The sequence below is a fragment of the Ctenopharyngodon idella genome, chromosome 12 (genome assembly GCF_019924925.1).
Source record: "Ctenopharyngodon idella isolate HZGC_01 chromosome 12, HZGC01, whole genome shotgun sequence".
NCBI lineage: Eukaryota > Metazoa > Chordata > Actinopteri > Cypriniformes > Xenocyprididae > Ctenopharyngodon > Ctenopharyngodon idella.
The window spans coordinates 8,200,940-8,224,800 of NC_067231.1; the positions used below are offsets into that span (position 1 = coordinate 8,200,940).

A 23,861-nucleotide genomic window follows, 5' to 3' on the forward strand; every position below is an offset into this window, starting at 1 on the left:
CATTGTCTTGCTTCCCAGTAAAGATGTCATCTTGATGGCAGTATATGTCTCTGTATACAATCCCAATATACACCTCCATGTCAATGGTACCTCAATGGTACCTTCACCCATGCCATTTTGAAATTCAAAAACTCAGAACTGAAGTTGAATGATTATTGTGTTGATTTAACTTAAAAATCTAAACTAAAAAAAAAAAAAAAAACACTGAAGTTTGGTGTCTAGGTGAGTGTTCATTCCATAACAAACCGCTAATTCATTAAGAGTGTTATTGTTATCTTCCACATAAATGTGTGCATTCATAGGTTTTCTTAAATATTAGTAACAGTTATGTCCATTAGAGCAAGGGTTTTTAAATAGGGTTCATAGAAAATTTGATTGAAAAAAGAGTTAGTTCACCCAAAAATAAAAAAAATTCTGTCATTAAGTACTCACCCTTATGTCGTTCCACACCCATAAGACCTTCGTTAATCTTCGGAACACAAATTAAGATATTTTTGATGAAATCTGAGAGGTTTGTTATCTATCTCCCATAGAAAGCAATGTAATTACCACATTCAAGGTCACTTTCCTCACCACAGTGTCTGGTCTCATCGATACTAGGACTGCTACCTCATGTTTTCATTAGAACTGTCTGCTCACGTCATTGTATACACTCTGCAACTTACCTGACTACCTATCTGTGCTACTTACCTGTCTGCTATTAGATTGTCTTCACCTGTCTTCAGTCATCTGTCTCCCTCATTCTGTGATTCTCATGATCATCTTAACCTGCAAACACAAGAACATACTGTCTCCATACAGCTAAGTCTCTTCAATCTATCAGACTGCTTTATCTCTCACCTGCTTTCCATTCCTGTCAATAAACCTACTGTTGTGTTTCACTTAGCTGTGTTGTCTTCTGTGCCGTGACACAAGTATGTCATTTCAACAAATCTTTGAATAAAGATTTAATTCATTGAACCTGGTGAATCCAGCTATTTGATCTCTCTCCATTATTGAATAAAATCTAATTCATACTGTAAAAATGATGTATTAAATAAAAAAAAAAAAAAAGAAAATAAATATATTATACATGGCAGAACACACCATAGAAACATTTGCTGTATTCAATGTAATTTATGCTGATTTTAATTAACAATAAATTATGATTGTATTTGGACAGAATGATTTTCATTGTTGTATTAGGTTTTTGTATTCATTTGTTTGTTTTATTTTCATTATAGAATTGAGTAAATGTGTCTGACAAAGAAATAATGTTACCATCCAAAATTATGGCCATTTTCTTTGTTAAATATATATTTTTTTTCTTTGAAATGTTCATGCCAATTCATGTCTTTAAAAGAGAGGCTGTAATGTTCCAAATCAAAGTTTGATGACAATAGATGTTTGTTTTAGAATTATGTAACAGTCACACATTTGGCAGCATTAGTCCCCACAGACAAATGCATTGTCAGTAAATACATCTCAGAATGTCAGTAAAATATGACTCATAGTTTTAAATTAAATGACCTAATTTATTTCATCTCTGCCCTGAGATCAACCCCAGATCCAGTCATTATCCTCCAAGATCAACTGAATCTATGATGAAGAGGAAATGGAAGCAAACACATCCTGTTACTCGAGTCCGGAGCCTGAAGTCATCAAAAACATCCCTTATTTTATTTCATATGCTGTGAATTAGACTCTGCTTGTGTGCCAAAATACATATTGAGTACAATGTTATAATCTGCTAATTATCATGATATTGACTTCTGTACATTTTACATAATGCCTAGAATTGTATAGTATTCTTGCCTGTGGACAGATCACATTGTGCCTCCAGTAAACCAACAAATGAGGGCAGCATATCACAACTGATCCAGAAAATGTTATACAGCTTTCTATGTAGGCTATCATATTAATGGATTGTTTTTTTATTTTCCAGATTCGATGTGTTTTTAACACATATGAACAAAGTTCCATCATAAACCTTGAGTATGAGGCAAAGCATGGATAAGTGTAACGTTTCTGGGCCTACATCCTTTGTTGGTCAAACAATATTCGTCATACTGCAAAAAAAAAAAAAAAAAAAAAAAAAAATATATATATATATATATATAGGACAATATATATATTATAGTATATATATAGGGTAATAAACAGATGAGGAAATACAGTGAAAATATATGTATTGTTGTTTGATGAGTCAAACCATTGGGGTAGTTTTTTTCTGTATGTGGGTACAAGTAAGAGCCCTAGGTTAGGTAATAGCTCCAGAAAGTGGCTAAGAAGTTTGTGGAAAACAGACAGAAATTGATCATGAAATTGATTATTTATGCAGATTTAAATATCATTACATATTCCAAAGCCTTGCTCAGCTCCCACTGAAGTTTATAGTGCCAAAACCTAACCATAACCCCTAAAATCGAAAGGAAATAATAGTGAATAAGTGGAATATGCTCCTGTTTCCAGCCCTAACCATAAACGCAAAACCTGATTGATTAATTGATCCAGGAAGAGGACTTGCTGGGCAAAATCATGTTAAGTGAGTTCTGGGGTTATTTGTGATAAATGGAACCCATATGTACTAGAGGAACTCCAGCGATGAGCTCAGCGATTTGGAGTGATTTTGAATAATATTTCTTAAAGGGCAATAATAATCAAATTCACAGAGTTTTATGAGTCCCTCACTGCCCACACTGTTTCAGGAGAGGCAGACTATGAAGAATGGGCAATTGATTTATGAAACTTTTTGAATCATTAATGCTTTGTATGCATCAAGCATGACGTCCAATCATGACAGAATATAATATGTACTGAAATTCATTTTGGTACAGGAATGACAAATAGGTAAAGAATGGATAAGACCTGAAGAGACCAGATCCACACAGCAGAACCTCTATTAAAACCTCTATTAAACTATTGAGAATGTTTAATAGAGCAAATCTGGGCACTCACTGCCTCCATATTCCCTGCTAGATTGTTTCTTGCCAAGGGGCCAGTTCAATCTAGAATTGAATCACTCCACATCGACCTTAAAATGCATTAGTTGTTGACGACTGTGAAGTGAAACACTGCGATACTAAAACGGTTTAAAAACATTAACCTTCTTTAATTTCGTTTCTGAAATTGCCGTCTGACAAACACAGACACATGAACATTTAAAGAAGAGAAGGTATTCAAAGATAATAGTCATCCTCTAATGGCCCACAATTCTTTTTCAAATATTGTCAAGTGTGAGAGTTTAGTGTAAATATAAAAATGAAGAAAGCTGAATACAGACAACAAAATTTCATGATGCCTTGCTGATGTATACATAAGGACGAAATACAATGTCTGTTCCAAAACCTAGTGAGCTGCCTCTTCTATATAGGCATAACTTACTATATACTGTAGGCAGCTGCCTTCTAAGGTAGTATTATAACTGCCATGTAACCTCCGAATCAGAACACATATAGGCAGCAACTCTGCACGCAATACAAGTGCTCCTCATGGGAGGCTCACAACTGATTTCAGTAGTTAGCTGTTAGCATATTGCTAAGCTAACAGCATAATACTCTACCCAGATAGCACACACACATCTCCAAGATGTCTTTATTATTATTATTATTTAAATTCATGTGCCCTTGTAATATTTAATCAAAATAACTTCCCCTCCCACTTGCAGCGTCATCTCTTCTCTTCTGATGACGTGTTTTTCAGTGCGAGCATGGGACAACTTGTCAATCACGAGATCACAGCAATAGCAAACCATCAATCCAACAATCCAATCAATTCTCAGTGGACAAAATCAAGTCCCAACCTACATTTTCTTGTTCGAGAAGCCATTTGACTTGGATATACACCACAATATGGAAGAAAATACCATCTCAACCATTTCATGACGATTTTAAAGATGCTTTCTTTCATTTTTGGGTGAACTATCCCTTTAACATCTGACAGGAAGCGTTTTAGATACGCATTGCAGATTAAACCAGATGAAAATGCACACATAAAAAAGACGTCTCCATAATGTATGTGTGCCATTAGGCTAAGCATAAAAATACATTCCACAAGCAAATATTGGGTAAAACAGTTATTTTTAATTACACTGAATTATTTTAGTAGGTACTTTTCAGTAATGAATAAAACAAGGTTATTTATAATTGACATTTACTTGATTCATCAGCCATATTGAATGGAATCATCCTGCTCAGCACAAAATCTGGCAGCTTACTAGGTTTTGGAACAGAGAAATTATATACATTTCAGATTGTCAGTGAACTACCCAGCACTAAATTTTCAAATCTATCTACAAAAGGCTCATTCTATCATTGTATATTGATGAATAAACAGAAAATGACTTCATATATGGGAAAAAGTGAGAAAGGACATTTCCTGGTCTAAGCTGAGAACAAGATTGGATGATTGGTGGGGTTTGAAAGTGTTCACTATGATTTCTAGAAAGAGTGTGGCTCCAGACACACACTCAGTAAAAGTCTGAGAACCAGCTCATGGGCGAGCATGAGGGAGGTCAAGGGTCAATCTCCTCTGGAACGATTGTGAGGATGATGTCTTCATTGCCGCGTCGTACCACCGCTCTCAGACTCTCGTCTCTCTTGATGGCCGTGCTGACGTCACTGGCTGACGTGATCCTCTGCCCGTTAATGCTGATTATGACATCACTTTCCTTCAGACCCCCACTAGAAAACAAAACAGGAAGAGGTTAAAACTGACCTAATTTTAAGGTAAAACTATCCTAATTGTTCTGACACCGGTTTCACATTATTGGATTCCCATTACAAAACAGTATTGGGTTTTGTTACATCATTGTTTAAAGGAGGTGGTGTCATTATGTCTAGCTTGATTGTTTAGCGAGAAACAAATTTCTCCTCTTTCAGAATATATTTGGCTCACTCTCAGGAACTAGTGTTTACTACTGATAAGTTTTTACCTAAATATCATGCGTTCACTGTGTAGATTTTTTTTTTTTTCTATCCTTAATGTTTTTAGCATTTTACAATCTGTCATCCCCTCACTTTCTGTTTTGACATTTCTCATCTAAAAATGGTTTGATCTTTCTGACATAATAATTAATGGAAATATATTTTTTAAACAAAAGTTTCTCATATCAGTATTTCATTGTGTTCACATTTTTATCACATGCATCGGGATATTTATTAATATAACTCCGACTGTGTTCATCAGAAGTCATATACACATAGGATGGCTTGAGGGTGAGTAAAGCTTGGGGTAATTTTCATCTGAAAGTGAACTAATCCTTTAACAGGTTTGACATACAGTAAACATGTTTGAAAAAGAAATGTCATGAGTTACAAATTCATTTAATTATCAAAAACTATTCAGTTATCTATTCAAATAATATGTACATTGAGTATTAATCTGAATTTTGAAGGGTATGCAAATGTGTTTGGTTGTTATTGCCTTAGTACTTGTTGTGAAAATATGATTTCTTGAAAGTTCTGCAGTAATTTAGTGGTATTTTTTAGTTTGTCTTTTAAAAAAAAATCCAAAATGCACCATTTCCTGAGAAAGGGCCATTTACACTCTGAAATGGCTCTTGTCGAATTTGATATACTGTCACATTTAACTGATCATGCTCTAATTTACAAAATCTTCTGTAAATTCTCTAGACAAAAATCTTAACTACAGTATCTCACAAAAGTAAGTACACCCCTCACATTTCAGCAACCATTTTAGTATATCTTCTCAAGCGACAATACTGTAGAAATGAAAATTGTATATACTTTAGAGTAGTCAATGTGCTGCTTGTATAGTAGTACAGATTTACTGTCCTCTAAAAATAACTCTATATATTGCCATTATTGTCTAAATAACTGGCAACAAAAGTGAGTACACCCTAAGTGAAAATGTCAAAACTGTGTCCAAAGTGTCACCAGAATTCACCAGAGCTGCACAGGTTGTTGCTGGGATCCTCTTCCACTTCTTCATAATGACATCAAGGAGCTGCTGGATGTTAGACACATGCCGCTTCTCCACCTTCCACTTGAGGATGCCCCACAGGTGCTCAATAGGGTTCAGGTCTGGAGACATACTTGGCCACTCCATCACCTTCACCATCAGCTTCCTCAGCAAGGAAGTTATCATCTTGGCGGTGTGTTTGGGGTTTTCCAGTTTTTTTCCAGATTCAACTTCCTTGATCGACCCTTGCGAGGCCTGTTGGAACCCGTCTTGGAAAACCTCTCTCTATGACCCTGGCCACTGTGCTGTAACTCAGTTTCAGGGTGTTACCGATCTTCTTATAGCCTTGGCCAACTTTGTGGATAGCAACAATTCTAAAGCCTTGTTTACACTGCACGCATCTGCGGCGCGTTATGGCTCCGGCAAGGTTTTGTTCCGTCCTCTACACGGTGTCAACTCACACCAGAAGCATTTCAGAAGCGAAGCGGCTGGATTCGCGAGACCACGAGATTTGCCTGTCTAATGTTTTTTTCCTTGATTTTTTCGTGTTTTTAATGGCTAAATGGTTATATTTTGTCCGGTTTAATTGTGTTTATTGCTATGCCATACTTTATTTTGCTGTAGCCTACAGATGAAGTTAATACACTTAAAAGTCCAGTTATGGATGACAAGAACAAAAAATTTTCAAGTTTTTCAACTTCGAATCTCTTGTCATCAGTTTCTGGCTTCCTAGTGATGTGAAATATGAGCGGGAGTTTACACACAGTGATTATTTTGACTTTATTTTGTGTTTGAGCTGCGCGTCTTGGACGCGGCGTCCGTCAAAAATAGGTGAGGCGCCTATGTTTAGCGAAGTGGCGCGGCGAGCCGGTTCTGGGACGCTTCTGAAACGCGCCGCCGTGCGGCTGGTGTAAACACAAGCATTGACTTGAGTGACCGCGGATCAGCTCCGGTAGCCGCGTCGCAGCCGTAACGCGCCGCAGACGCGTGCAGTGTAAACAAGTCTTAATTCTCAAATCCTCAGAGAGTTCTTTGCCATGAGGTGCCTTGTTGAACATTCAGTGGTCAGTATGAGAGAATTGTACTCAAAGCACCAAATTTTAACAGCTCTAATACAAGATAAGCAAATTTGTATTGTCCTATCAAGCAGACAAAAACATGAACATGATGAATAGGACGTGGCTTTGCATGGTTAAAAAATGTAGAGCTGTTATCACTTAGGGTGTACTCACTTTTGTTGCCAGCTATTTTGACAATAATGGCTGTATGTTAAGTTATTTTCAGAGAAAAGTAAAGTAGCAGCACACTGACTACTAAAATATATCCAAGTTTCATTTCATTAGTATTGTCCCTTGAGAAGATATACTAAAATAGTTACTGAAATGTGAGGGGTGTAATCACTTTTGTGAGATACGGTATATGTGAATTTACAGGAAAAATCCCAAATACTGAAGCATTCAACTCATTTTGCTCTAAACGGGCTACCCACAATGACAGGAAGTGGCCACTTATGCATTGTTCACATCATCTCATTTATGCTAAAATTGTGTGGAATCATATGGCTACTTGTGAGTGAATGTTCGCCCACACAGTGAAATCCCAAAAGTTAATTTTAGTTACAAAAACTTTGTCTAAGGCAAATAAAAAAAGAGAAAAGACTGCTGCCTCAGTATGATTATGACATTGGGTACACATTTTGCACATTTTAGAAAGCCCAAAACTAGTATTGGGCTTATATAACTATAACTCAGTAATATGTATTTAAATATGAAACTATTGGACATCATAAAATGGCCAAAATCTCTTATTGTGATCTGATTTGTATGGAAGCTTGTTTCCCCCATGGAATAACAATTATGAAGGAAAAAAAAGTCAAAATTGCGGGATATAAACTCACAATTCTGAGAAAAAAAGGCAGAATTGCGAGTTTATTTCTCACAATTTTGACTGTTTTTCTCAGAATTGTCAGATATAAACAAGCAATTCTTTTTTCCCCTCACAATTGTGAGTTATATCTCATACTTTTTTCCTCAGAATAGAAATATAAATGTGCAATTTTGAGAAAAAAAAAAAGTCAGCTTACAAATTTTTCTCGCAATTTCGACATTTTTCAGAATCGCAGTTCTGAGAAAAACAGTCAGAATCGTGTGATAAAACATTGCAATTACCTTTTTTATTTTTAATTCATAGGTTTGACTGTGCACATTAATTAAAAAATTGTTACTAATTGTAAAATTGATCAAATCCCTCCAATCACCTGACTTCATTCTTTCATGTGGCTAACTAGTGCGATGGGATACTTACACTTCAGCTGGTGTTTTCGGGATAACTTCAATGACGTATGCTCCAGAGGTGACATCTGGGAAATCATTCTGTCCTCTCCTTTAGCTCCTTAGCAAGTCTATGAGTGACAGATTCATAGGTAATACAGACATAAATGTCATGTTTGCTGGAATCCAGCTTTTGCTATGTGTATGTATAATGGATAATACAATGTAAAATGATTAATTTAGATGGCTGATTCATATGATTTAAATGTTCCTCTAGAAACACACAACAATATTCAGAAAGCACATGCACTGCATTTGTGACTCACGTTGGGGTTAATGTCATCATTCTCACACCGATATACTTCTTTTTTGTGGCTGTTTTTCCTGAAAACAAATATGAGATATTTACTTATTGGTACTATAAATCTGAATCACATTTAAAATAATTTAAAATTTATCACATTTTAGTCCATTATTTTGCTCCTGACCTTTAGCCTGTCTGTCATGAGACTCAGCCAAGAACTGTCGGATCTTGTCAGAAGGAATGGCGAAGGATATTCCTGCTGTCACCTTCAGCGTGTTGATTCCTATCACTTCACCATCCTACAGCAACAGACACAAGAATGAAGACACAAATGTAAATGTGAACTCACACAAACACACCGCACATCTGCATGCCCAGATGTCTTCCTGTCACAATGTGATGCTTCCGACATTGATCATACTGAATGCACGCATGTGTTTATGGTCACGGCTGACTCAACACAGTCTTTCTGCCAACAACATATGTTTCCAGGCTCATAAAGACATGCTATAAACATTGACTGTGTAAACTTGGTCCTGGCTGCATTCTGCCATTCCTGTTAATTCGCTATCACGTAAGACTCAAGCTGGATTCATTATTTACATATGAGGAGGACATAATAACAAAGTAAAAATCTTACCAGGTTCACCAGGGGCCCTCCTGAATTACCATACTGAAACACAGAAAGAGTTTGGGTTTAAGAAAAGTGTATGATTATTTTTTACTCTATATAGTGAAGAGCCGGTTGGTGAGCTCTGAACGCGTGTTCTGGTGACGGAAGTGATGTCTCGCGCTTATACTTCAATGAGTGCGAGACATCACTTCCATTGTCAGAGCGCGTTCAGACCTCACTAACCGGATGCGCAAGGCAGTTGGACATAGTGGTGTTTTAGAGGTAAAAAATGATATAAATACTGTTCGGTTTCTCGCACAAACCGATCGTTTCGTGTCTTAGGACATCAATGTGTCGTCATGAGCCGCAGGGTTTAATTTGGATTTGTCTGTGCATGTTTTTTTGACTCTTATAGATGGAGTTCCCATTGACAAGCATTATATGACTGACAGACCGCAACGGTTGGAGTTAAAAATCAACATTTGTGTTCTACTGAAGAAACAAAGTCACCTACATCTTGGATGCCCTGGGGATAAGCAGATAAACATCAAATTTTCATTTTTGGATGAACTATCCCTTTAACAACTTTTTATTTTTCAAAGTTTGTGAAAATATAAAGTTGTTTTACCTGTTAATTGTCTATCCCACTTTTTGAGCATAGATATGAAAATGACTTTTCCAACTTAAATTGTTAAAAATCTTAAATACTTCAGAGCACAGATTTAAGTTCGGTATCTTTTTAAAGGGAACACTTCACAGATTATTGTAGAAGTAAAAAAAAGTTGTAAAAGTAAAGTTTAAAAATAGTAGTTAAACATTTTTATAAATCATAAATTCAGATATTTATTCTTTGTAATATGTGAAAAATATTGATATTAAAAGTTAATTATTTGTACATGATTGTATGTTTTTTTTTTCATAGTGTGATTTTGGTGATGGGGGGGATGTTGGGGGGGGGCGTGGCGCTGATAAAGGGGATGCAGCTGTTCTGTCACAACATACATAAATCTCGTAGCAGATCTAAGCAGGTGGAGCTAGGGGAGGTGGAGGGTTTCAGAGGAACTCTGATAGGACACTACAGGACTAGCCTACAGTGTACACTGAAACAGACTATAGAAATGTTGAGCAAGCAATCTCATTGGCTGCAGAATAAGCAGAGGCCAATCAGCTTGTGCCAAATGGAGTGATTGCTTGCAGATTGAATTTAAAGGACCTATCTGCGCCATCTAGAGTTATATGACTGAGCTAGTAGATATTTCAATCATGACAACTCTCAAAGTAGTTTTGGCATGCTAATGAATATGGCAATGTTAATGTATTTGATTTTGGCAGACTAGATATGGTACGCATGCTGTTGCTGCAAAGCAAGTAGATTTTGCTACTGCCAATAGATATACAGACATGCCTGTCAGCATGCAGCAGTGTTCAAGTCATTGTCTAATTAAAATGTATTTTTTTTATTAATAGGTACAGACAAAACTAAGCATGTCATTGACCCACTTGGCCAACAAAGATCGTTTATGTAATATATGATAAAATGTTTGTGGTGTAGTGTTTGTCTATGATGTAGTGTTTGAGCTCACATTTATGATGGCATCTGTCTGAATGTAGTCCATGTCAGAGTTACGCAGACCCAGCTCTTTGCCGCCTCTCTGGGTGGTGCTGACGATGCCTGTGGTCACTGTGTTCTGAAGGGAAAACGGACTGCCAATAGCAACCACAAACTCGCCTGGTCTCAGATCAGCTGATCTGCCCAACAACAGCACTGGAAGTTTCATCTGCAATATGAAATAAAATACAGCATGAGGCCTTGACACCATTGTCCTGGGCTATAATCAATCCTTGAATTCAAGTTATAGACAGAATTATGATAAGGCCTATAGATTTTCTGAAAAAGCAAGTATGCCCCATGAAAATAAGTTCTTGAATATATTATTATTGAGGTATTTGCTCAAATAAATAAAATTATAAAAAATTAAATAACATTCAAATATTTTAGCAATCGTTAATTAATATAATCATTTATATAATATACAGTATATATATATATATATATATATATATATAATATATACTCTAAAAAAAGTGCTATATAGCACTAAAAGTGGTTCTTGGCTCGTAATCATAGTGCTATAGCACCATATCTTTACCATACCTTTGTCAAATGGTGCTATGTAGAACCCATAAGAGGTGCCATATCGCATTTTATTTCTTCAACAAAAATGGTGTTAAACAGCACCAACAGTGGTTCTTTGGCTCGTAAAGAACCTTTAAAGGGGCTTAACGGGTGCTTTGCATGGTAGTGGTGCTATATAGCACCTTAACCACCCCAAAGAACCACTGAAGAACCGCTGAAGAACCATACAGGGGCTTAACAGGTTCTGTATATTGTAGCGGTGCTATATAGCACCTCAGTCATCCCAAAGAACCGGTGAAGAACCACTGAAGCACCAAGATTTGGTGCTATACAGCACTTAAAGTGGTTCCCCTATGATTACGAGCCAAAGAACCACTTTTAGTACTATATAGCACCATTTTTTTTAGAGTATATATATATATATATATATATATATATATATATATATGTATGTATGTATGTATGTATGTATGTGTGTGTGTGTGTTGTTTCAATCCATGTTTTGGTCAAATATGGACAAACCTAACTGTTAAATTTTTAAACCCAACGGTTGGGTTTGTCCATATTTGACCCAAACATGGGTTGAAACAACCCAGCACTGCAGTTGTAGGAATGTAAAGGAATTTTTAAAATAACATAATTGGGGCACTTTAATATTTAAGCTTTCATTTGATTCTTCATTGCTTCTTGTTTTACCTACTTATTGCTTGTGAGTTTGGGTTAACACAGTCTTTTTATTATTCAGATTTTTGATGGATGCTCTTACATTTTCCTCAAATGCTCTCTGATATGGCCAGCTGAGCTGACCCTAAGGCAGTAAAACACACCCATAATGCTTTCATCACTATAATAGCTGGTATGGGGTTCTTCTGGTCAGTAGCTGTTTTACACTAAACATGAAGCCTGACATTGTGGCTAAACAGCTCCTTTATCTCTACGTACTGAATTTGATGGGATGTCTTGCCCTGTATGGTGCTTTGAAATGTTCAGATGATCTTGCAGATAATGAAAGGCTTCAAAGAGCCACATGAGGAAGCCACACACCTCAGATGCTTAGACTAAAGCAGACCACAGCTTTCTGATGTTTACATGAGGTTGTGTCCTCCATATTCCTCCCTACTTAAGTTCTAATTATTTACATGTCTTTTTATGCACACAATTCCAGTTTTAGGTCTTTGATGACATTGGCTGCTTCAGCTGAATGCGGCTCTTATTGTCTCGCTACTAACCCAGGCTCGTTGAAAAAAAATGTGCCTGTGTCGACATTTCTGCAAAATGATATTAAGTTGCTACTTGCACATTTTGCGACAAATGTCCAGTCAGTGAGTGGTGCTAAAAGCATGTTCAGTTTTATCCGCAACAAGGGGGCATTTTACAAAAACATTGTTAGCCAACTATGGTCTCGTTACCAACATAGTTCAAAGATTTGGTATTTCCCGAAACCATAGTTCCTTCAAACATTCTCAAACAAACAACATCGCAAATCATGAATCAATTAATTAACAGAAGTTATTACTCCACTACCTGCACATGACGTCATTAATGCCTATATTGTTCATCCTGTGTGGTTCAAGTGACAGAGTTGCGACCATGTTACTACGATTTCGGGAAACAGTTGTGACTAGTTAGTTAGTTAGTTGAAATGCATCGTACTATGGTCGTTAAGCAGTGAGTTACATTGTTGTATGGGAAACGCACTCCTGATGAACATGAATCAAACAACGTTTTATTACATTGGTTGTTGTAGATATTGTGGCCGTTCGTCCAGTGAGTGGCACGAAAAGGTTAATACACTAACACATTGTACCACCTACACTAAAGCCTATTTGAGGTCATAACATAGTATTGTGCAAGGAACCACATGAAATAAACCGATAATCTGTCCTTGTAATCCTAATTTGTATGAAAAAACTAAAAGTTGTTGGAGTTTTACTGCCTCTAATGTTAATTTCAGCTGGAAACTGCAGTGAATTGTATGTGTGTATGTACATTTTTGTAGTTTTGTAGAAATGTAGGTAGAAAAATTGACATTTATGAATCCATTTACTTCTTTTAACTATTCCATGCAACATGTCCTCCAACCATAAAGGTCATTTGTCACTTCCCTGAAATACGACCCATAGGAGCGTTTACTAAAGTTACGCCCCTATCGACAACAGGACACTTTCATTTTAATGCGTTGTCCCTACGTCATATTTCAGGGTTTCGCGTAGCTCAATAGAGTACCTCAGGGATGATGTGTTTTTGTAGGCAAAACCCGGAAGCGAGTTAGCATTTTAGGACTTCCGGTTCCATCGCCCTAAAGTCTATGGGTTTTTTGAATGGGTTTTTGCTAAATCGCCTGAAACGAGGTCTGTGGTTAACAAAGCCTCTAAATATTTTCACGTTTTGATCTATGACATAAAACACACCAGTTAAAACCCACTTGTGATTTTTTTAAACCTTTATAGTGTCTTAAAAACGGCAGTTGCTAACAAGTTGCTAAAAGGGACTACTTCCTTTGGCGGGGACTTTAGACGTCATCATGACAAACAGGACATTTGGACAGCATTTCTCATGAAAAAGTGGATAAGTATTCATACACAGGGCAGATAATAATCAGCGAGCATGTTTTTAAATAAAGTTGTTTTTTTAAACAAATTTTGAGAAAGCTTGGTGGTGGTGATGTTGATCCGCGACCATGGTGTGCTGTAGTCAGTTTATACCCTGCTGTTAGCTTTTTATATCTGACGACTTTATTTAGGCTTCAAAATGTATACATATTGTGTTAACTTGTAAAGATTATCTTGATAGACAAAACGTGTAAGTGTCATAACCCTTTGTTAAACATAGAGCTTATTTTTTTGCGATTTTCCAAAAGTCTATGGGAAAAAAGCATAGGTTTTCGATCGAGGGAACCCGTGTGCCGCTAACTTCCGGGTTGGCCTACAAAAACACGTCATCCCTGAGGTACTCTATTGGTAGAGCATTGCAATATACAACATGCAATCATGTGATCATGAGATCGTGGGTTCGATCCCAGGGAACGCATGTGCTCATAAAGTGTATATGCACTAAATCACTTTAGGGGTAGAGTAGGTTTAGGGTTGGGGTAGGTGTAGTCGTTAATAAAGAAAAAAGAGTTTTGCTAAATGGAAATAGGACAAATGGTGAGTAAGGGACCGTGTAAAAAGTCCACACATTGCATTTAAATGAACACGCATTTTGATTGGTAACGACGGTCATACGTCATTTCATGACGACAGACGTAACACAACACTGTCATTACGCCAGCTAGAGGGCGCATGACTTTAAAACATAAATATTTATTTTTCCACTATCCAACAAAAAACATCCACAGTATTGTGGTATATTATAGGCAACTAAGAATACATTTACTGTACATTTAATTCAGACGCTTTGATGCCTTTCTACCTCCACATACTGTCTGTATTTTTGTAGGTTTCAGACACAGCCTTGATAAAGTTTCACAGCTCTGTTTATTCAGCTGTTATGTTGTTATATTATAACAGCTGTTATATCATAATACATGACTACTGCTGAAACAAACTAGCCAAAATCTTATCCCATGGTTCTGTCAGTGAACAGTGTTTTTTTATTAAATATTAGAAATAAGCAAATAACTGCAGCTGAACAATAGCTCATTAGTTTTATGTGTGGACTTGTGTGGAATCCTGGTTATGCACCAGACTTTCGATTGTTTGGAAAAATAAATAAATAAATCAAAGTGCACTCAATGCCTGCGGTGGCCACAGCTGTATGGTTGATACCATTCTGAATCAGATTAGAGCCTCCATTTTTACTCTTGAGATTTCAACACCATTCCCCTTCTGGCAACAGGAAGAGAGGAGGAAATGATGATAAAAGTTCAGTGAGAAAGTGAAAAGGCTGCTCATATCATCAAGCTGGGCCTGGACGGAAACATATCTGCTGAAAGAACTGACTACAAACTCAGTTTTTTTGTAATCTGAAATAATAAAAAAAAGGAATACAAATGAATGATTGCCTGTATTTAAAATAATAATAATAAAAAAAATCATATCATTCTGTGCACAGTCTGTGTGTGCACTTATGTGTTTGTTATGATATGTACAGCTGTCAGCTTGTAGCCTAAGGATAATTCCAGATGCTAGAATAGAAATGATGGTATCCTTATTAAGGGGAGAATTTCAGAAAAGCTGGAATGACATTTGGCACACATGTTATCTGTGTGCTAAGTCAAGCATTACTATTACTGTTGCTTATACAGTTGAGCTCAAAAGTTTACTTGCAGAATATGCAAAAATGTTAATAATTTTAACAAAATAAGAAGGATCATGAAAATTGCATGTTATTTTTCATTTAGTACTGTCCTGAATAAGCTATTTCACATAACAGATGTTTAAATATAAGTCCACAAGACAAAATAATAGCTGAATTTATTGGTTACCTGGATGATCCATGACTGTTTTTTGTTTTGTGATGGTTGTACGTGAGTCCCTGAGCAGTTAAACTGTGCTCTGTTCTTCAGAAAAATCCTCCAGGTCCTGCAAATTCTTCAGTTTTCCAGCATCTTCTGCATATTTGAACCCTTGAAAAAACTGAAGAATTTGCAGGACCTGGAGGATTTTTCTGAAGAACAGAGCTCAGTTTAACTGCTCAGGACAAACAAGGGACTCACGAACAACCATCACAAAACAAAAAACAGTCATGGATCATCTAGGTAATGACACACAGTATTAAGAATCAAGGGTATATGTAAACTTTTGAATTTTTATAAATTCAGCAGTTTTTTTTTTTTTTTGTCTTGTGGACTTTATGTAAACATCTGTTATGTGAAATAGCTTATTCAGGACAGTACTACATAAAAATAACATGCAATTTTCATGATTCTTCTTATTTTGTTAAAATGATTAACATTTTTGCATATTCTGCAAGGGGTATGTAAACTTTTGAGCTCAACTGTACCTAGTGTTTTGAACAAAGCCCTAACCCTAAGTACTAAAACTCTTTATGTAACTCATCCCACACCATGCTCCAGACATGAATGATTGCACAAATCATATTAGAAATGAGGTGCTAGGTACTTTCTAAGACTAATTTATGTTTTTTGTCTGGTGCAGAGTTTCCCACACGGGGTTCGCAAACCCCTGGGGGTTCATCAGTCAATGAAAGGCTAATAAGTAATTGAATTGAATGTAAAATTAAAATAAATAAATGTCTGTAATCAAAATTTGACCCATAAAAAATCTCATAGACTGACAAGTTGGTTTGCCAGGTTAAAAAAGTGCAAAATGTCATAAATTATGTGTGTGACATTAAAAACTATGATAGTTAAACCATACAAAATAAAGTATTTTACTTATTTCCTATGAAATTCTGATTAAAAACAAATAATAAAATTATTATTATACATAATTTGAGTGGGTTCCTAAAACACCAGAGTGAATGTATGTGGACTAAGATACTAAAAAGAGGTTTGAGTCCATATATATATATATACATATACATAGAGAGAGAGAGAGAGAGAGATTATTGATTAGATCATATTAAACAGTTATTTGCATGTCATGTGACCACAAAAAAGGTAAAAAAAAAAATTGTAACATCTAAGTTAACTGGTTTAAGTCAAACATATTTTTTAATATTGCTGAATCAATCTACGTACATTAATTTATACCAGCAAAACTAAATATTATGAGCTAAATCAGGTAGAAATAGCTCTTAAAGGTAACAATTGCAGGTCACCACGTTTTACAGTACATTAACCGACATCAGAAACCATGCACACGTGTCATTAAATTATTGATATATTAACATTAAATCTTTTTTTTTTATGCCTAATGGGTTCAACTGACAAAAAAGTTTGGGAACCCCTGGTCTGGTGGATGATAAACCATGAGATTTTTTTTGTTTTTTGGCTGTTATTACATATTAATTAACAACAAATGAGTAAAAACTGACTGAAAGTGTGGACCAATTATAATTCACTGTGGTGTGGAGCAGGACAGGCTCAAGAGCCGTGGGTGCAGAGTGAAGCCAGTGCAATGAAGCTAATGAGAGACACCTGTGTGACATAACAGTCTCGAATCCCACAGAGGAGCTCCGGAAGTATAAAAGGAGGAGTGACGACAGTGGAAGACAAGAAAGGACCAAGCCTGGGATCAGTGGCGGATGCAGAACGTGGATGATGGGTGGGCCACTAAAAGTGTGGCTGGGCCAGAATAAGTTGTCACACTCCATGTTTTTCAACCGGCTTAATTAGGAAGAAAATAAAATTTGACGGACTGGTTCCTGTGCGGCACTATAAATGCCCCTGAATTAAAGGTGAAGTATGTAAGATAAATATTAAATTGATCATAAACATGTCAAAGCAAACTGGGCTTTGCAACGCGCAACAATGAACACTTCAGTACAACATCATCATACACTCGTTCAGAAAGACAAATGTTCCAGTTTATAAAGTTTCATTTGATGTGTCCAGTGTGACTCAAATAGTTGAGGCACGTCATGTCAAAAAATGCTCCCGGTGCAGATATTCTGAATGGATTTATTATGAGCAAGATGCTCATGTTCGCTCTAGACAGACTGTTGCCTACTTAATTGCATACTCAGTCATGACACATAGCAACACAGCTAAAAGTATTCCTCATATGTTGGACCTTTCGTCTATTGTCTTTTAATATAGTCTACTTCTACCTGTTGAGACATGCTTTCTCAAGCCCCTGTACGCACTGTGTTTGTGATGTTCGAATTGGGAGAGGCCGCCATTGCTAAAACAGTAAATGTGGCTTATGTAGCACATTTCAGAAAACCCCTTGCTCACAAATATTAAATGCAAATATTGCATAACCATGCCATGGTGGGCAAGACTAAAAACCAACCCATAGCTTACCTTGTATGGCTGATGTCTGGAAACAAGTCAGAGTCGGCTGGGTTTTGAATTTAAGATGTTGATAATATTGTTGTAATTGTAATTATGTTAATTCTCTTTCAAAAGACAAAAGTGTCAAGTTTGTCTAGATGCGTTTCTTTCTTAAATTTGTCATAGATAGCAGTTTAGCCATTTTTGTAATAACATAAAAAGGGCACTGCTAGTTGGAATACTATGGAAGCTTGTTTCTGCCACTGAATAAAAAAAAAAAAAATTATAATAATGACTTTTTATTTCACAATTCTGATTTTTTTTTTCTCAGAATTGCGTGATATAAACTCACAATTGCAAGTTACAAAGTCAGAATTGCGAGTTATAATGTCAGAATTGCGAGATATAAACTCACAATTGCAAGTTATAAAGTCAGAATTGTGAGTTATAAACTCACAATTTTGAGTTATAAAGTCACAATTGCGAGACTGTATAAAGTTCTGACTACTTTGACTATATAAAGTTATAATGTCAGAATTGCGAGATATAAACTCATAATTGCAAGTTATAAAGTCAGAATTGCGAGTTATAACGTCAGAATTGCAAGATATAAACTCAAAATTTCGAGTTATAAAGTCACAATTGTGAGTTATAAATTCACAATTGCGAGACTGTATAAAGTTCTGACTACTTTGACTATATAAAGTTATAACGTCAGAATTGCAAGTTATAAAGTCACAATTGTGAGTTATAAAGTCACAATTGCGAGACTGTATAAAGTTCTGACTACTTTGACTATATAAAGTTATAATGTCAGAATTGCAAGATATAAACTCACAATTGCAAGTTATAAAGTCAGAATTTTGAGTTATAGTCAGAATTGTGAGATATAAATTTGCAATTTTTCCTCAAAATTGGACTTCATAACTCACATTTGTGAGAAAAAAAGTCAGTATTGCGAGATAAAAAGTCGCAATTACCTTTTTTATTTTTTTATTTAGTGGCAGAAACAAGCTTCCATAGAATCTGGATATTGGTGCGAAGAAGAACATAACATTACTACTGGTGTGACGTAACTGAAGAGATGAATTAGCAGATCCTTATTAATATTAGGACAGAATTCTAAAGCAAACCAAAACAAATAACATTTTAAATAATTATTGAATAATTGTTAAACGTTAAGAAAATTGTATTATTAATTTTTTTTATGTATTTCCCTGGATCTGACAGGGTGGGCAAGCTGTCAGTCTGGGTGGGCCTAGGCCCACAAAAAAGGCCTAAAGGGTTAACTGAAATCCTAACAGAGGGTACAGGAGGACAGATATGAAAAAAGAAAACAAGCCCATAGTTTTTGGTAGTGGAGGGAGTATGGGAGAATGCCTGCTGAGCATTCCAGGCAGTCTTGTTTGCAGATGCACAATCAATGCTTAGCTAAAGATAACATGCTACTGTTCTACTCCTTCACTCACTCCCACAACCTCTGACTGCATCTGACAACCTACAATCACGCTCTTGAAGCCAGCAGGCTACGTCCTGCACCAGATCTAGCTTTGCTAAATTTAGTCTTCAAATTATATGTGCTTTTGTGTGTAAAACAATATGCGTTATATGTACAGACCATCCCTTTTCTAGTTTCTCTGACACTGCACCTGTTTGAATGGGATTGTAAAGACATGCATAAAGCATCATTTGTACTCATTCTTTGCTCTTAACTTTATTGCACGAGTGCAAAACACAAGAGCCAGAAAGAAAATTTGTGGAATTGTCCCCTTCTCCTGAATTTATCACTTGCCACCAACTGACGATAATCTTGTAACAATGCTCATACTTCTGACACCTTCTTAACTTGTAATATGAAATAGGTCAATGCAGGAAAAAAAATGCATTCTTCAAATCATTTGATTGGTCATAATGATGAGTTTTTTCCTCCTCATTACTCTTAAATGGTCATGTTGAATTTCTGAATCTGCCTGAAATCTAATACTTTACCCTTGCTGACTATTACTCAAAAACCATAGGACAATGACATTTAGTGCTGATTGTACTAACTGAAGTGCTGAACTGTGCAAACTGGTGAAAGCTGATCAGGTGTACAAACATGAGTGGATGAGTGACAGTAAATGATGAGCAAGGACTCCTTGTGAAATTCTTAGATTTGGAATGTTTCACTGATGAACAGAATATAAATAGTTTGACATTGATATGTTGTTTGAAAAAACAATTAATGTTCATTCTTTACTCTCATAATAATAGCTACAATTATGTTTAGAGCATCCAATTTAGTATTCATTTACTTTTTACATTTATTGTATTTTATTCATTTTTTTATATTTATATAGGATTATATAATATAGACAATAAAATTAAATGTTCTAGAACATTTTTTTTCGCTCTAAAAATCATTCTAAAACATTTTTTTCCATTCTAAAAATGAAAGATTTTTATTTTTCTTATCTCCCATAATAATAGCTACAATTCTGTTTGGAGGAATTGAATTTATCATTGCTTATTTATTTACCTTTCATTTTTGCACATCTGTTTCCTGCAAGTGAGTATACTTTTTCAAAATGTGCAGTATAAAAAGCACACTGTGAGTAATAGTGCAATGGGGATGGTACATTGCACTTGTACACAAATTGGATTAAAAATGCAAATACTGATTTTTATGTCAAGATAGTAGCAATGTGGCATATAGCTGTATATAATATTTAAAGGGTTAGTTCACCCAAAAATGAAAATTATGTCATTTATTACTCACCCTCATGTCGTTCTACACCCGTAAGACCTTCGTTCATCTTCGGAACACAAATTAAGATATTTTTGATGAAATCCGATGGCTCAGTGTGTGCCAGAAAGTTAATTTACACTTTCAGTGCCCAGAAGGGTACTAAAAACATATTTAAAAAAAAAAAAAAAAAAAAAAAAAAATGATGGCCGATTTCAAATCACTGCTTCGAATCCTTTGTTTCAAATCAGTGATTCGGAGCACCAAAGTCACGTGATTTCAGCAGTTTGATATGCGATCCGAACCGCTGATTCGAAACAAAAGATTTGAAGCAGTGTTTTTAAATTGGCCATCACTCGATATTGTTGAAAAGTCATTATTTTGTGTTTTTTTGGCGCACAAAAAGTATTCTCGTCGCTTTATAATATTAAAGTAGAACCACTGTACTCACATGAACTGTTTTAAATATGTTTTTAGTACCTTTCTGGGCACTGAAAGTGTAAATTAACTTGCTGGCAATAGAGGCCTCACTGAGCCTTCGGATTTCATCAAAAATATCTTAATTTCTGTTCCTAAGATGAACGAAGGTCTTATGGGTGTAGAACAACATGAGGGTGAGTAATAAATGACACAATTTTCATTTTTGCGTGAACTAACCCTTTAATGTACATTATGCAGTAAGCAGTACTGTAGCATTCCATTCCAAACACAACCATAGTTTATCTTATTTTAGAAGAAGCTCAAAGGGAATACAAATAAACAGGGCAGGTTTTGAAATCAACACATTTGAGCTGGTTGGCAAAGTATGGCAAGCAAGTACTGGTGTCTTATACTTCCCTCTAGTTTCATTTTCCATCAATCAGCTAACAAAACATAATGTTCGTTGATAGTTCTACAGGGCGATTTAATCAGCTTGTGTCGTCTGTTAGAGTGGAAGCGGATTTGACGACTATTTCATTAAATCCCTCTAATCTCTTTACAAGTGGATCATTGATGTGAATTTAGAATGCTCTCTGAGAAGAGAAAATGAACTACCCGCGCCAGACCCACAGAATTATCCCAACTGATGAGTCAGATTTTACAAGACCATTTCCACAGGGCAAAACGACTGGCCTGATTTCAGACAACTCAACCTTGATGTAGGTCCAATCTGAACTGAAGATTTGACTCTGTTTGTCTCTTGAGTCTTAAAGCTGAAACTTTAGCCTATGACTCAGTGTGTTCAACAACCTCAAGATGTTCCATCTTTCAAGGAAGGGGTTACTGGGAATTGCTAATTCCAAAAACTGTTTTCTTTTTACCCTTGAATTATGTAAAAATTCTGGGTACAATCGTTATATTTTGTTTCGAATGGACCCTATTTGAAAACAATGGGTTGGGGGGTTGGGGGGTTGCAGGTGGGGGCATGCCTAGTCACAAAAAAAAAAAAAAAAAAAAAAAATCATCCTAGGTTAACCTATATTTCCAGCAACTCAAAAATTTGTTACAGGAACATAAGGGCTAATCTAAGGGGGAATACCAGAATACCATGTTGTTGAGCTAACCACTTGCATGGATTGTGATTCTGTTAAAGAACAAGCACTTTCCCAATTTCCAGTGAAAAACGCAAATAATTATATCTGAACAAAAGCTGAAGATATTTAATATATTTAACATGCTGATTAGTAGATATGTAGATATGCTCACAGCTAATCAAAACCGGTCATGGCTATTAACCATCGTCCTGTGAAACTCAAAAGATTGACCTTAACCCAACCCCCTTAGTAGCAGAAAATGCATTCTATGCCAGTTCAAATCCCCCTGAGAGCGGGTTGAGCAGAACCAGTTACACTAACAGACTAAACACAACAAAATACTTGATTTTATGTAGTCCTTAAAGATATTTACTTTATGCTGTCTGAAAACATCCTGGGGATGTTATGTATAGCCTAAAATTTTAAAAACATGTAAAACTACAGGAATTCTCTCAGCCCACCTATAAAGATGATGGAAAAGCATTCACATGCGCATGGCATTCTCCCTGTCTTAGCATGATCTTAGCATATCGATGAGATTTTAGCATGCCCTCAATTGTTAATTGGTTAAAAATGGCAAAACACAACTATGCATTATCCTTTCCTGATCTAAACTTCATCCATAAACATATTGGATGAGAAAGCTCTTCTGTAAATAATTCAATTGTTTTGAAACGGCTGTTGAGTCAAATTGTATTGTGCGTAAAACCTCCATCTAATCAATCCCAGCTGAGTCCTAAACATCCTCTCTAAAACTCCTGTGTTCTGCCAGAAAAAGCAGAAATCTTCGACTGGTTCTTCCTGTTTCGCAGCAACCGTAAATCAGATTCCACTGAGCTGGTGTGTCCAAAGTCACAGTCACCCTGGCATAGGTCAAACTGACTGTTTATACATTTCTGACTTTGTCTCCGTGTATATTGACAGAAAGGGATTGTTTATGCCAAGTCTTAGCTTTTAGCATCACTTTCACAAACCTAAATCGCAAGGCAGGCACCTCCCATCACTCTGATACAGTAGATGTAAATTCCAAAACACAATTCCCTGAATATTCCCTATTATATACATACATTCACTGTGACATTTCAAAAACATGTCTCTAAATCATCCATTTATCTCTTTTTTGAATGGCAAACATATTTGTCTTTGCAATAAGGAGTCTGACCCAATTCTGGTGTCTTGCCCCATCATGGAAAAAGGCAGCAAGACTGCTTTCTTGGAAGACAAGACCAAACCCTTTCAAATATGTGCTGAAACAACCCAGGATGAATGACGGCTACATGGCTGCCAGACTTCATCTCCTAAATACCCTGAAGGATGCCAAGACTCCTTGTATGTCTTTGAACTGGCATAGATCAGCTTTGAGTACAAAACAGCCAACATGAATGTTTGCGGACTGGTTTTGTGGTATGCATTAACCACTGGAAAAGTACGTACATAAAACAAATTCAATGACAAATCCAGCTGCTGTTTACCCTTGAAATATTTACCCTCATTTGTATGAGCAATTGAATGCCAGAAGTGAGACATTGAAGGGCTCTCTTTCTTTGCTCTGA

The 23,861-nt window shown here is 36.1% G+C and overlaps 1 protein-coding gene across 1 annotated transcript in view; it reads right to left on the reverse strand.

The window, feature by feature from the left end:
• Positions 1-3,070: 3,070 nt before the first annotated feature.
• Positions 3,071-23,861, reverse strand: part of htra1b (HtrA serine peptidase 1b) — a 50,093-nt gene continuing 29,302 nt past the window's right edge. Inside the window, 7 exon segments of the mRNA XM_051915318.1 lie at positions 3,071-4,661; positions 8,206-8,276; positions 8,278-8,302; positions 8,498-8,555; positions 8,660-8,774; positions 9,116-9,148; positions 10,672-10,866. Coding sequence (XP_051771278.1) covers positions 4,493-4,661; positions 8,206-8,276; positions 8,278-8,302; positions 8,498-8,555; positions 8,660-8,774; positions 9,116-9,148; positions 10,672-10,866 — 666 coding nt within the window. The 3' untranslated portion in view covers positions 3,071-4,492.